General features: G+C 46.1%; 1 protein-coding gene across 1 annotated transcript in view; it reads left to right on the top strand.

The window, feature by feature from the left end:
* exoc4 (exocyst complex component 4) overlaps positions 1-14,657 on the top strand; it is a 112,515-nt gene that overhangs the window by 56,885 nt on the left and 40,973 nt on the right. Inside the window, exons 12-13 of the mRNA XM_047575100.1 lie at positions 8,869-8,971; positions 9,376-9,492. Coding sequence (XP_047431056.1) covers positions 8,869-8,971; positions 9,376-9,492 — 220 coding nt within the window. The remainder of the gene's footprint in view (positions 1-8,868; positions 8,972-9,375; positions 9,493-14,657) is intronic.

The following is a 14,657-nucleotide window of genomic DNA, read 5'->3' as shown; positions in this document are numbered from 1 at the left end:
GATCAGAGTTGAAATCCGAACTTTCTCCACAGCCCCAAACCTGAAGCCACCAGAGCAAGAACTAAGGCACAAAAGCCGACAGGAGAAAACACTGATCAAACCTTTGGTGACCAAACCACTCTATAATGCAGGGGCCCTAAGTTAAGCCACGGAGCCATGGATACAGTTTGGGTAAAAAAAAGTAGTCACTTTATGTTGTGTGTAATTTAATGATTTATCTTTTTGTTTTCTACTCCATCAGCTTTGGTTTTTACTTCCTGGCTTACTTTAATAACGCAGTCCCTCTCCCCTGTGGGAGGCCACTTAGAGCTCTGCTTGTTAAGCAGACTTGTTTTATAAGGAGGATATGAACACTTAAAATACTTAAGCACTGAGCTGGGTCCAATCAGACCAGCTACATTTTTTTATTTTTTTTTTTTCGTCTGCACCTGCCTGTCTGACTTGATAATTGTGTGTATTTGTGAGTCTCCACTAATCAGTTGGTGCTTGTTATTAAGAAACTAGGCATCTGAAAGGAACAGACACCCGCGTACACAATCCACCGACGGTGCCATCACCTGCCTCTCTGTCTGTATTGACTGACATTGTACAGTGGACACAAAAGCAGCAATCTGGGCCCAGTGGTTACCCATTGTGACATTCAGGCGTCTTTGACTCTCCGTGGTCTTAATAGCTCAGTGAAGACCGAGCACCCGCCTCCATTCACAGGACAGTAAATGAGGACAACACAAAAAATTGCGACAGTTAGTCAAGAATGAGTGCGAGGGGCTTTTCTTTCTTATATATTTACAAAAAAAAAAAAAGTTGTCAATTTAAATAAGAATAACAAGCTTTAATTCACATGTTGAGGGCTTAAAATAATGTGACGATTCGTGGTTTGGGAGCGCTTCATTTGTCTTTTTAATAGGATTAATCCAAAACAGTAGATGGATCTGAAAAAAAAAAACTTAATTAGATATTAAGACAAATAATGACTTCATATCAGCATATAATAATTTCTGTTGTTTGACAGAGCTGCTCTTTTGTGTCACATTAAATGAACTTCGTCGCTAATTTCAGGCTCGGTCAGTAAAGTCTGTCTTTATTTCAGAAATCATTTTACCATTACAGAGACAGCCCATTACATAGACTTCACTTAACTTAAGTGACAAACTTATTGCAGACTTGGTCCACTGTTGCTTTGGAGGCTATCGGATAGAGCCGGCTCTTGTGAATGGCAATGAACTAACAATGGACAGGTTTGCACTCCTGCTGCTGTGGTGTCCTTGCCCTAGGCAGCTCACCAGGGGAAGTTGGTGTCTTTGAAGCCAAGTTTCACAAGATTCACAATGCTAGATATACCCCTCAACGACTTCCAAAGTCAGATGTGACTCAGACCCGTAAAAACAAGCCAAATAAACTGGATTTTACTTCTTCTTTACCACATGAACATATTATTGATTGTAATTATGCCTAAATGTCAAGCTATCAGTGACTTACAGCTTCTAGTGGCAATTAAAGAATAGAGGTAACAACCATATGCACTGTATGTACCTGGGCTTTATTACTCTCAGAGTAAATACTAATGAGAAACCCAGTCTTTTGTGTAATGAGAGGGAGATAAAGAGATGGAGGGTGGAGAGCGCGCTGTAGAGAGATGCAGGAGTGCACTGGTGATTTGTCTTTGAGGCTCTCTGGTGTTGGTATTGGCAGCGTCAGCTAAACAAGGCCATCTCATTTCCTGTTGTCTGCAGGAAGCAGCTGTCTGCTACCGCCACTGCCGCCGCTGCTCCTCAGAGCCCCTGGTCATCAATCTCCCCGTTTTAATTGGTCTGCGCCACACTGCGACAGGGCGGCACGCGTGCACGAACGCACACGCGAAAAAAAAAAAGCGTGCGCATCTATTGACGGCGGCACGTGCAAAAGACGGAAAAAAAAAGTGAGCGGCAGCACGCTCGATTCCAACGCATCGCGAACGTCTGTTGCAGATGTAGAGATGTGCACCCGCTGTGTCAAGCCCGCGTGACGACTAATGAACACCTCACAGATTTTCCTGCATTTGCTCCGGTTTTACGCTGCAGGCCGTGCACAATCTGCAGATTCATAGCGATTGCAGCACGCGCTCACTAAACGCCCCTAAGAATGTGCATATGGTTTGTTGGTTTGTTACCTCCTTAGTAATGAAAAGACTCCTAGGACACAACAGCAGCTTCCATGATTATACGAAATCCTGCGTTCAGGGGATGTGAAGATCCGTTTTCGCATCCCAAACCGGGGCTGCACAGATGTTGCCGTTCAGGGTGGGCTATACTCGGTACAAAGACACATTAATGCAAAATTTCACTATTATATGTTCCACCTGGAGACCTCAAGCTGCAACGTGTTTGCAAATTAGCAGCAGGTGATTGGTTGTACAGATCACCTCTTCATCATCTCCTCTCTTTTCTTCATTGATATGATTTTTCGTAACCCTAACCTCATCAGGGATAACATTATGACCACCTTTCTAATATTGTGTTGTTTTCCACAACAGTTATGACTCATCAGTGAATGGACTTGAGTCTTCTGAGGCGTCTGACAACATAATGTTGTCATTGAGGGTCTTTGGGTCTTATTGGTTGAGGGGAGGGGCCTCTGTTGATCATCCCACAGATTCTTGATCAGTTTGGGGTCTAGTGAATTGGGAGGCCAGGTCACCATGCTTTTTTTTTGTGTGTGTCTGTGTCAGGCTGCATCCTGCTGTGGATGTCTGCTGTCAGCAACGAGTGTCATTTCTATGGGGTGGTGGTGCCCGGTCTGGTCTCGGTGGGTGGTGCATTTCGTGCCAGGTCCAAAAGTTTCCCAGCAAAACACTGAATTGTCATAAGATGGTCACATATGTTATTTCCTTCTCCAGTCAGTGGTCGTAATGTTATGCCTCAGTTGGTGTGCACCACATTGTGTCCACGCCATAGATTCAGTTCAGCCCTGGCTGTACGCTGCAGTCATTGTACACTTTTATAAGCTTCCTCACACAAAGTTTCAACAAATGGAAGTGTAAAACCATTGTTAAATACAATTGAGGAGCCTTGGCATGAAAATATTTCTCAGTTATTTCTTTCTTTTTTTTTCTGAGGCTGGATTGAGCACAAAAAAAACGTAGAGAAACAAAATCGACTGAGTGCTTTCTCTCTGGAGTCGGCGCGCACATGTACGGCTACGGGAAAAGGGACCTCTCTTTTACCTGTTCATCTCTCTTCCAAGAAAAGGTTCTGATTATGAAGCCCACTTATACCTCTCTGTGTAAGCAAGCGGACACGCTCACTCCATTTCCATAACGCATTTGCATCTTCCTCCCTTTCAGTCTTTTCTCCTCTTGAACAAATGCACGTCCGTGGCCCCACACCCATTTCCCGAACACACACACGCATAACGCCGCAAACACACGCAGAGCGCAAACAAAAAAAAAACCTACAGCGTGTGTGAGGCAGCGTCAGGGGCAAGAGCAGGGTATAAACAGCAGGGAGTCTGGCAGAGGCGTGGGCGGCGTGTGTGGGAGGACCATATGCATTTCACCGGGGACTGATGAAAACACATGCTCACGCACTTAATCACACGCGGCATTGTCGCATAAGAAAATAAAGCACAAGCGATTCAGCCGCCTATATTTTTTTTGTGTTTCGCTCTCACGTACACAACCGCGCTGCAAATCCTGCACAGGCTACAGATGGCACACGGCAACTGGAATCTTAATTCAAAACCATTTGTGACAAAAGAAAAAAAAAAAAAACGTCTTCTGTCAAACTGGTCATGCGGTGAAGCCGGAGCGGGTGGAGAAAGCTGACACAGTGCCATCCTGTGGCCGTGGTGGTAACTGCTTGCTTGGAAGGATCCACTCAGATGTACAGTATATTTATCTTAAAACAAGAAGGTGCTGTAGATCAAACCAGTAGCCTCACATTCAACTCAATTAAAAGCTGCTGCTCTAGCATTTATTCTCTGATCACTTGGAACTCAGAAACCCCTTAAAACCCAGAAAGATTCCCCCGTCCATTAAAATCCTATTATTTGAAATCCTCCTCGAGTGACTGTGCGTCAAGTGAGAATAATACAGACAAGTGCTTTCAAGTGTCCCAGATGCAACGTATCGATGTGCTGTATTGACACGTGGCTGCGCATCCTCATGTCAGCCTACGAGCGCGTGTGCCAGCGCCACAAAGACAGACTCATTTAGCATGTGTCACAGACGCAGGTATGCACAGAAGCTCGCTCTCGCTTCCTCCCTCCGTCTCTCTTTCAGCTGGCTCCGTTTGTCCTGTCCTTGGCGTGTGACAGGTCTTTACAGAACGAGCCTTCCTCTCCGGCCCCGGCGAAAATCAGAATTCACCATAGCTGATGGGTTCGTGCCTGAGGGGAATACTGGGAGATTTAAAAATGCTGAGTCCCTAATCGATCTCAGCACACTCTTATTCTGCTGTCTTTCTTAAATCTTTCTCTTTATCCCATTTCTCTTTCGGCGTCATTACGCCGCCGCTGCAGATAGAGATAGATGATGGGATCCCAACCCTTTCCATTTAAAGCAGCATTTGTTACCTTAGGTTTAGTTTCTGGTGGGAAATGAATTCAGAAAGGCTGCCATAAAACGTCTTTGTCCCTGTCTGTTCTCATTTTCTTTAGCTATCTTTAAAGGTGGAGGGGAAAAAAAATCTAACCTTGCCGTTCTCCGACTAATCAGAGAGCCATTAGCATACAGCAGGTTCACTCATTATCCAAATTTCTGTTAGTATAAATACATTATGCCCGACGGGAATGTTATTTCTTAACGTACATACACATAGGGCACGGCATCTACAATTATCAAGCTCCAGACCTTAGGCTCTGACATCTGTTTTCTAATGACGGATAATTACATGCTGTCAAGTGCAATCACCTGCAGCCGCTGCTAAGAAACCGGGTTCAACTGGTGCAGCCATGTTGGATCAAGAGAAGATGATGCACCCCCCCGAGCTGATGGGACGCAACAGCACACCGTCTCTGAATCGTTATATTAGAAATCTTGTTAGAGTGTGTGGCATCTGTCGCTCTCAAACACCAAATTGATTCATTCTGCAGTTTGAATGGTCAGCTGTTGTGCCTCTGGTTGAGGATTAGGAATCTTCTAAGATGAATTATCTAAACCTGTTCGCCAAAAACGGAATGGAATCACACAATTTATGATCATTTGTTTTAAAAGAAAACTGTTTGTGAGGACTTTTAACACTACTAATCAGTAGTAGTGAACAACCAAGTATGGGACCAACTCTTGACCAAAGCCATGTCCACATATAAGCCAATCTGCTCATTGCCCACCACTTTGTCGCACACAGTTTGTCAGGAGTGTCAGGTTCTGGTTGCCTAAGAAGCAGTTTTGTACATTGTCAACAATGTTGTGTTCACCCCAAGACCCAAAACAAACTGAAGGAACCAAAGCCACGGACATTATTGTGGAAACTTTTGGACCTAGCATGCCATGTACCACCTACCTAGACCAGACCAGGCACCCCTACCCCATGACAATGACGAACAGTTTAGGAACAACTCAAAAAAACGTGAAAAACAACAGAAGGTGTTGACTTGGCCTTCAAGTTCCCTATATCCCAAACTAATCAAGTATGAGATGATCCACTGAGGGCCCCCCCCCACCCTCTCTCAACCAATAGGTTAACCATAGACCCCCACTACAAACATCCTACGGACACCACAGGACACCCTCAGAAGACCCATGTCCATTCTCTGATGAGTCACAACTGTTTTGGAGACACAAGGGAGACTTACACAATATTAGGAAGGTGGTCATAATGTTATACGTGATTAGTGCATACTTATACATTAGGGCTGACAGGGTGGCCTTTAGGTTTCTTTTGTCCATTCGGTTTCTTTATTAGTACACCACATTTGTATATATTGTTACCTTGATAACGATTACAATAAGTAAATCAATTAGCAACAGCGCAAACTCTCTTTCTTGTCGTCCTTCAGTGGTCTAATTCTAATTGACACCCACTGTTACGGCCTTTGCTGTTTGCCTGTTTGTCTGCGCGTGAATGTTTTCCTCAGCGTTTTTAGGGCAGCGGATACGGGGCATTCCTCTGCGTGCAGCCCGTTAGGTTAGATAAACAGATTATTCAAGCTGATTAAGATTCCGCACGCAGGGCCGAGTCCACACTGCGCCGCTGCCGCTGCGTCTCTCCGCGGCGTCTCCTTAGCGACTCGCCTGACACCTCCGCCGCGTACAGCCGCCATATGGTCGACTGGTGTGTTTTTTTGTCACCTCGCGACGAGAACCGACATTGTTAACGTCGCATTGAGTCCAATTATAAGAGCATCATAAGCTGATGCGCCCCCCCCCGCTGTGTTGAAAGGGTGGAAGTTAATGAGTTGAGGTTTTTCCATGTAAATGGGGGCTATTTGAGAATGGATGTATGCCATGTGTGGATGTGTTTACCCTTTAAATTGCGTTTTAGACTTAATTCGTGCTGTATGTTAAGCTTAAGGGATGTTATGTACTTTGAATCTTTTCCTATTCTCTGTTGAGAAACTAGAGCAGAATCCCCTTTTTCACATTTAACACAGAGAAAATTTCAAGCGATAAGTTGATAAAATATCAGTCCAGGTGAAAATGGCAGTTTAGACTAATGTAAAGTCAAGCTCGGCTGTAGCCTTGAGACAAGGCTAGCCGTAATTCTTTAGTGGGAGGTCAGTGTTCCTCCTGGTGTTTTTATGTTTAGCTCAGAGTACGTGAATGGTCTTCCACAGCTGGCAAAGATAGTGCTGTTTCTGAGCTTTGAGGCGACCTGATGTCTTTTCAATGGGTATATTTATACGTTAACTTGTTTAGTGTCATTTGTTATCGCCGCCGCCACCGCCGCCATCATCATCATCACCATCATCAGAGGCCGTTATTCTCACTACAGTGTGCCGCGCCATCAGCAACACAGACGTTTGTAAGATGTGGTTGTAATGATAATAAGCTGGGAGATGTTCTCTCCGCGTCCATTTGGAAATCACAGCGATGCTCTGTCTGCTCTTCCCTGTGTTATTTGTCCATTTGCATTTTAACCAGGCTCACTGCTCTATATTCCAAGCGATTTCTCCGAATCCACTCAAAAAACATTTTGTTTAATATCTCGCTCTCCCTACACTTACACTCTTAAAATGTAAATTTTTTCTAACGCGTGCTCCCGGGGCCCCAGCGGGCCTTTTAGCGTAGACACAACTTCCTGCATCACCCATGGGCTTGTGCGTCCCGGAGAAGGGACCCGCAGCTCGGTGCCAGATGGCGGTCCGGATAGACAAAGCCATTTTACTGCTTCGTCCCTGCCACATTACTCAAACGTTATCACCCGTGCCTACAAAAATCCATCTGTGTTCACACACTAACTTAAAGATCCATCATCTTGACACTTGTATTGAAACAATGACTATAATGACAGCGGGCGATGGATCGCGGAACAACATGATGTACGTTTAAACTGGCAACTTTTATCCTAAGATTGATTTCTGGAAATGAAGTTGTCAGCAAAAATTGTATTTTCCTTTGTAAAGGAGGAGCGCTCAAATTGTCCTCTCTACATATTTATACGGAGGAGCTCTATATCTGGCCACTATTGTTTTGCTAGCTTGACGCTTTTAATGAGGCCACAGAAGAGTTTTTTCCTACTTAACTTTCTGTTGTGGTGGAGTTTCAGCGGGAATCAATGAAGGATTTAGAATAGGTTCAGATTCCTCGCTCTCTCCCCGTCTCCCTTTTTGCTTACTCTGACACACAAGGATGCACAAAACCCCGCGCGCGTGCACGTACGGGCGCGCGCACGGGAACACACCGGCTCAGCTCTTGCTGACTAATTGGGTACAGATGCTGAGTGGTGTGATCCTAAAGCTCGCGCTTCTTTGTGCGTTCACTTGCTTTTGTTTCATTTGTGCACGCACGTGTTTGTGTGTGTACGTACACGCGAGCTCAGCTTCAGCTAATCAATCATCCACCTCAGCTGATTTTTATTCCCGCGTAGACTACGTGTCTCGGGTTGACTCTAGTGCCGCAGCCTCTCTCTTCCACCTCACATTGCTGAAGCACAGAAACGGGTTTCCAAGTGATGGAGCTTTTCACAAATGGCTTTGTCCAATCAAATCACCATCTAGAGTCATCTTTTTTTTTTTTTTTTTTGTCTTATACATTTTTCCTTGTCTCCGTGCTTCTCTCTCCTCTGGAAGTTTAGGTCATACATTAAGGGTCTTGTAGGTCAAAGAATTCTTTTGTGAGGAGTTTTGATTTATTTGTGCATTTATATGTGCCGAACGCTCGAGAAGGCACTTACTCTTGCATGGTTTGCCCTGTGGTGTGTGTGAGACAAGGCCAGTGACCAGTGATTCTCTGACAAACGAGGTGTGTATGAGCCTCTGCAAACCCATACATAACTGTCTGACCCTATCTGACCAGCCAGACACCGGCTTTCTGGGGGAACTCAGAAGACCGCGGCTCTGATTGGTTTACGTTATATAAACGGCTTTGTTATTTTCATACCCTATAGATTTTTACTTCCTCCTTTACGTTCGGCTTCTCTCGCATCTGAGAATTAGCTGATATAACTGAAGTCGCACCACGCTGGCTCCGAGAAGCTTCACTGGAGCGGTGGGCATTAACTGCCTTGCTCAAAAGCACCTTGAGGGGCATTTACAGCTTTCCGAAATGAGTTCCCGTGGCAGGCTGAATACCATCCGAACGACTCCGTACCCATTGATGCAAAGTTACTGCTCTCAATCCCGCATCTCATGTTTCCTGTAATAACATCTCGGGTGTAAATTAGCCTCCGTTCACAGCGGTGGGGGGGTCGTTCTGTTCTAATGCTTGTTTGTCTTGACTGTTTTCCTCAGATTCATCCAGGAGATAGAGAAGAACATGGGACCGGGCCAAGCCAAGCAGTGCCAGCTCCGAGCTTTCCTCACCTACTACATTAACGACCTCTTCCTCAACCAGGTTAGCGACATGACGAATCGATGCCTTCACGCTGTCTGACAGAGTCGGCGCTCAAAGCCGCGCTTTGGTGAAACGCCGGAGCTTTCCCAGAAAATGCGCTGTTTTCACCGTAAAAAGAAAAACTCAGCTGTGGGCAATTGTCACAATAAATAACTGATGGACACTAACCCTGTGTTCAAAAAAGTCACAGTCTGTTCTCGTTGCTTCGAAGCCGGAACTGTACAGCAGATCCACTGCAATCACATAGGGCTTTTTAGTCTCGAAAGCCAGATTGTTTTGCTAATAAATAACACGATGGCACCGGTTTCCAAGGAGGCCACTTAAACGAGCAGATGATGGACAGTTTTCTGGTTTACTCATGTTTGACTTTATAGTACTGATTTCATGTGCCACTTAACCGCTAGGTGCGGACAGAGATCAACAAGGACATCGAAGCAGTGAGCAAGACGGCCGACCCCTTGAAGATCCTCGCCAACGCCGACACCATGAAGCTTCTGGGCGTCCAGAGACCCCTGCTGCAGGTAAAGAAACATCCAACCTTTGTAAAAAATGCTGCAGACAAACAACCATCCAGCCTCCAACCGACTCGTTTTTGCTTGTTTGTTCTCGTGGGTTCGGTGCATGCAAACTCGAAATGCTGATGTTGCCATGGTTACCGTTTCAATCCGATTTGCGTCTGGTTCGGGTGGCACAGTGGTGCGGTGGTTATCACTGATGCCTCGCAGCGAGGAGGCAAGAGATTTCCGGAGGTGGGAATCCATCGGCCCACTGGGGCCTTCCTGCGTGGAGGGTGCCCCGGCTTCCTCCCACCGTCCAAAGACATGCTCGTTAGGTTCACTGGTGATTCTAAATCGGCCATAGGTGTGAGTGTGAATGGCTGTCTGTCTGTCTGTCTGTCTGTCCGTCTGTCTGTCTGCGTTAGCCCTGGGATAGACCGGAGACCCTCCAGAGAACGAGTAGTTACAGAAAATGAATGAATGAATGCATCTGGTTCCTTTTTGGAAACAGTATTTTAGGAGCCAGCCTATTTTTGATCAAAATGCACAAAACGGCATTTCTGTTTTTCCTTTGCTGGGGCAGACAATGCAATGCGCACATTACCTCCATTTGTTTCACTATCCTTGCGAGGACATTCATTGACAAAGTGCATCCCATTGCCCCTTAACCACCACGACTGCCTGACCCCAACCACGACCCTAAACTTTAAGAGGAACCCTCGTGATGAGGACCAGCTAAAACGTCCTCACTTTCCCAAAAAGATTTTGGTCTAAACCTCCAGCCGGTCCTAATAAAGACAGTTGCACACACATGCTGAAGCGCTTGGATCCATCTTTCCTGAGGCCATTTTCTACCGAGAGCAAGTTTTTAATTACAGCGGCTAACCTGCTCAGAGAAGCAGAGCGTTAGAGACACGCGTTCGCTATGTTACCGATGGCACTCGAACAGCGGAAAATAACTTTGCTGTTCTTATTTTTGGGATGTCTTTCTATTTGCTTAAAATTACCCTTTTAAGTGCGCAAGTACAATTATTTCCTGTGAAAACAATCGCATAAAAAACATTCTCCACATGTGAACTGCGCAGCTCCTTTCAACTAAGCACTGGAAACCAAGCACCGGTAATGACTTCCTTATTGGTGGCACCAAATTTAATCACAGTCTCACGTTGCTGCTTTTTCCTTTGTTTTGCTTTGTTTTTTGTTTTTTTTTTTAAATAAAAGCTCACAGCTGGTCGAAGACTACACAGACTAGTGCCAATGTCACAGATTTGTCTCAGCTGTCAGATATTCTTGATGTTCGGCGGAGATTTCCTCAGCAGTGTTGTTAAAAAATTACGCACACATTTTTTCACTCTGTCACCGTGTAAGTGTGTGTGTGTGCGCGCTTTTTGTCCACGCAGTTGTCAAGGAAGAGCCGGAGAGGAGGAGGAGGAGGAGGAGGCTTATTTGTGCTGTCGGTGTTTGTGTAGCAGACCTCGGTGTCAGTGTGTCGGTGCGTGCGTGCGTGTGTTTGTTTCTGCCACAGCCTTTCTGTCTGCGCGTTCGGCTCTCTCGCAGGGAGGGGAACAGCGGTGGCAGTTCATTACAGCGAGAGAGACCGTGGGCGTTGGGAGTTCAGCACGGTTTGTTTACGGCTCCGGCCCCTCCTTAACGAGGAGTTCAGCATCTTGCTAATTATGCCGCTGTGGCTAATGAGCCTTTCTGCTGATAGTGGGGAGTGCAATAAAACACTCCTTTTGTTTGGGCTTTTTGCCTTTTTTAATTGGGCCGAATAAAAGAGCCTTCCACGCTCCTTCTTCTTCTGCTGCCATTCACATTCGAGGGTCAGGTTGGCATGTGTGCGTTTTACGGCGCTTTTTATGTGTGTATTTTGTTGCTACTTGAGCCTGCTTTGCTAACCTGCGCGCGATTGTGTTTTCGGGGTCTGCAATTCGAGAGCCGTCCCACTCTTTTCTTTGATGGCCTCCATCCACGGGGTCACTGTTGTGACAGATTGCTCTTCTTTCCCTGTGTGGAGTTTTTGTTCACTTAGTTGTCATGAGAGCTTCTGATAAAGGGGCTTGGCAACTTTTTTTTTTTTGTCCAGAAAGTACAAAACTACAATAGGTTTTTGAACTGTGGGAAGTACTTTTATGTCAGGAGCTTGTACTGCAGCCAGTCAGGTGGCGGTGGATCTATCCAGCCCCAGATAATTAAAGATTAATGTGTGTGTGTGTGTGTGAGTGTGTGTGTCTACGTATCCATTATGTCTGTGTGCACACATGTGCTGCATGTGCCCCCTTTAGGTCCCGTCATACTTACTGTGCCAGGTGTTATCAGAGAGACACACACACCGTTGCGCCCGAACCAGAATGGTTGGCGGCAGGAGGAGGGTTTTATATTTCTACACCACATTAAACACTCTCGCTCGTACACCTTGGCTGCAGCCGCATACGGGAAACCATAGGGGAGCGCGTTTTTATAGACGCATCTGCTCTCTGCGACCACTGAAGCACACATGAGTGTGTGCATTAGTTCGAATGGGAGGAAGATGGTCGCATTTATGGAGTAGAGCTGGAGGCGTTTGGAGCCAAACAAAAATGTAACAGTGCACATGCGTATTCCCCTATAGTATTTACTTATTTATATTTAACCCAATGTTTTTTTACAAATGCCTTTCCTCATGTGATCACTCTGAATATTTTTGCGTCTTCCCAGATTGGGTGACGTTCAGGAGTCAGGGTGAAAAGTCTCGACTCCGTAACTCACGACTTAACTGCATCGTTATTTTTGTCGAATAGATTTTTTTTTTTTTACCTTAACCTGGTTGCAGAGACGGCCTATAACTTTCGGGAAGTCGAGTTTGACCAGGAGATTATTCCTTTACGTTACATTAGTACTGAAACGTCTGCAGTCAGGTTCTCTCATGTTAGCATTCGTATTAGTTAGCATCCATTAGCTCTGTAATTCAGACTATTGTCTATTGGTAATGGTAAATTGTCTTGCTTTTATACAGTGCTTCCTACCTAAGTTAGCTGCATTTAATGAAAAACATAAAACAATACTACATATACATCCATTATTATTATAGTGGCTAATTAAAGAATACTTAAATTTCACTTCCGTGTCATAAATAAGAAGCGCAACTAAAAAAAAAAGGGATTTTTACACGTATTTTGAATTTTAAACAAATACAAATACTGGATGCTTTGCTCAGACTTAATATATATATATATATGTATGTGTATTATGGGATGGGGTTACCAGTGGTCAACATTTGTGACCGTTTGGCAGCGCGGACAGAATATTTATGGCCGCATTTCCATCGCATTAACTTCCAGAGTGGACCCTTGTTATTAAAAACATTTGTGTTCTATGACATCTTTAACCCTTTGCCGATGATATCTCTGCAGCCCAGTGATTCCGCGGAAACCCCGCACAAAAGTCAAGGTGAATACCACGCCTTATGTTTGCTTAAACAGCTCATAATAAGCGACGCACATGCAGCCGGGGCCTCGGCTAATAACGATACGGGCCATGATTTCCCTATCACTGGGTTCCAGTGGTGACCAGTGCAGCCTTTATATATCATGTACATATATTACATAATAATGACATGATTATGAGGCTGACACTATGGCTATATATTGTCCAGTAGCAGCGTGAGATAAGACTGGGCTGGGGCAGTGTATAGTTCAGTGGGAAAGGTTAATGTACATCCATGTGTCTGTGTGATAGCATAGCCTGGGCTGATAAGTCTCTGCGGTGGAAAGAAGTGGCGTTAAAGACGGGGAAAAAAGTATCCACGCTCTGAATCTCCATCAGTTAATCCTTTCTTTCCTGATCTCTTTGTCGAGCTCCGTCTTTCGTCTAGTTCATCCCTGTTTTCTTGTGCTTTTGTTTGCATGGCACCCAACAGCATACGAGCACCCGGCGCGCGCTGCTAGCTCCAGCGGCGTGATGCTATCTGTCCAACTTTGGTGTTGCCACTGATTGATTCATTTAATTAGAGCCAGATCGAGGGAAGGGGAGTGGGGAGAGGTGGGGAACAGAACAGAAGAATAAAACAGGACAGGGAGAGTGTGGTCACTCTGCTGGATAGCTCTGGAGATTGGCTCCATTAATCTTGGTAGAAACCCCTCCCCTCCCCGCGTCCCCCTCTTTACACGCTCACTTTGTGCCACACTAACATACGAGCATACGCGCAAAACTGGAGCCCCGGCGCGACAAGACAAAAAAGCTACAAACAGGTGACCACATGTCTCTGGCCCGGAGACAGCGGCGTCGAGCCACCTGCCTGCCCACTCGTATGGCGCCCGATTGTGTTTCCGGGAGACTCCGAGTGCGGGTGAATAGTTTGTATTCCGCTTGTTTACTTCATCAGCCAAGACCGCTTCAGAGCCGTAATTACAATACGCGTTGCCCTTCTCTTCTCCGGCTAAGTATCATTCAGCTTTGTCCCCGGCGCCTCCGCACAATAGCCGCTAACTAGTCCTTCTGTGTCGGCGCGTGCGGTAATTGTCCCGACGCGCGCGCGTTCGGGTGTTTGTATGCAAACACAAGTTGTTCTCGAGCCAGATGAAGACTGATTCCCTTCGCTCGCCCTCAGCTGGCGGGACGCTCGCCGTATTGCAGATGTGCTCGGCTGCCAACGGCCTGCTAATGATGTTGACCTTTTAAATTTCATATTCACGCGTAGCTCCGCTCCGAGAGGATCGGCATCGGAGGCGCGTGTTGAACGTGCGTGCGCGCGCGCGTGCGCAGCTTCCACCTCCGGCAGCTGTAATGACACTGACCTTTTTATTTGTGATGATGTGTGTTGGCAGTGTTTATTTGTGTGTGTGTGTGGGGGGGCTGATCGCTCCTTGTTGATTGGCTCCCTGCTGCCCCCCCCCTCCCCACCACTACCCGACCCCACACACACACACACATACACACAGCGGAGATTGTGGTGGTCGGGGCTCTCTTTATTAAGGAGACTCTAAGCTCCCAGCTCCCATCAACAGACACAGCAATCACAACACAATACACCTGTTAGCAGCGTCGGCCGTGCCCTGTGATTGGGACGCAAGTGGGAGGAAGGAGGATAGACGGTATTAAGGCGGGTTGTTGCCGCGCACACGTCGACATAAACACACAGCGGGACTGCCCGCAAACACCTAGAGATGTGACATTAACGGAAACAAAACAGACACCGTCCTGGGAATCTA

Source organism: Mugil cephalus, chromosome 22 (genome assembly GCF_022458985.1).
Source record: "Mugil cephalus isolate CIBA_MC_2020 chromosome 22, CIBA_Mcephalus_1.1, whole genome shotgun sequence".
In the NCBI taxonomy this organism is placed as follows: domain Eukaryota; kingdom Metazoa; phylum Chordata; class Actinopteri; order Mugiliformes; family Mugilidae; genus Mugil; species Mugil cephalus.
This window is presented reverse-complemented; position numbering and strand designations above follow the sequence as displayed.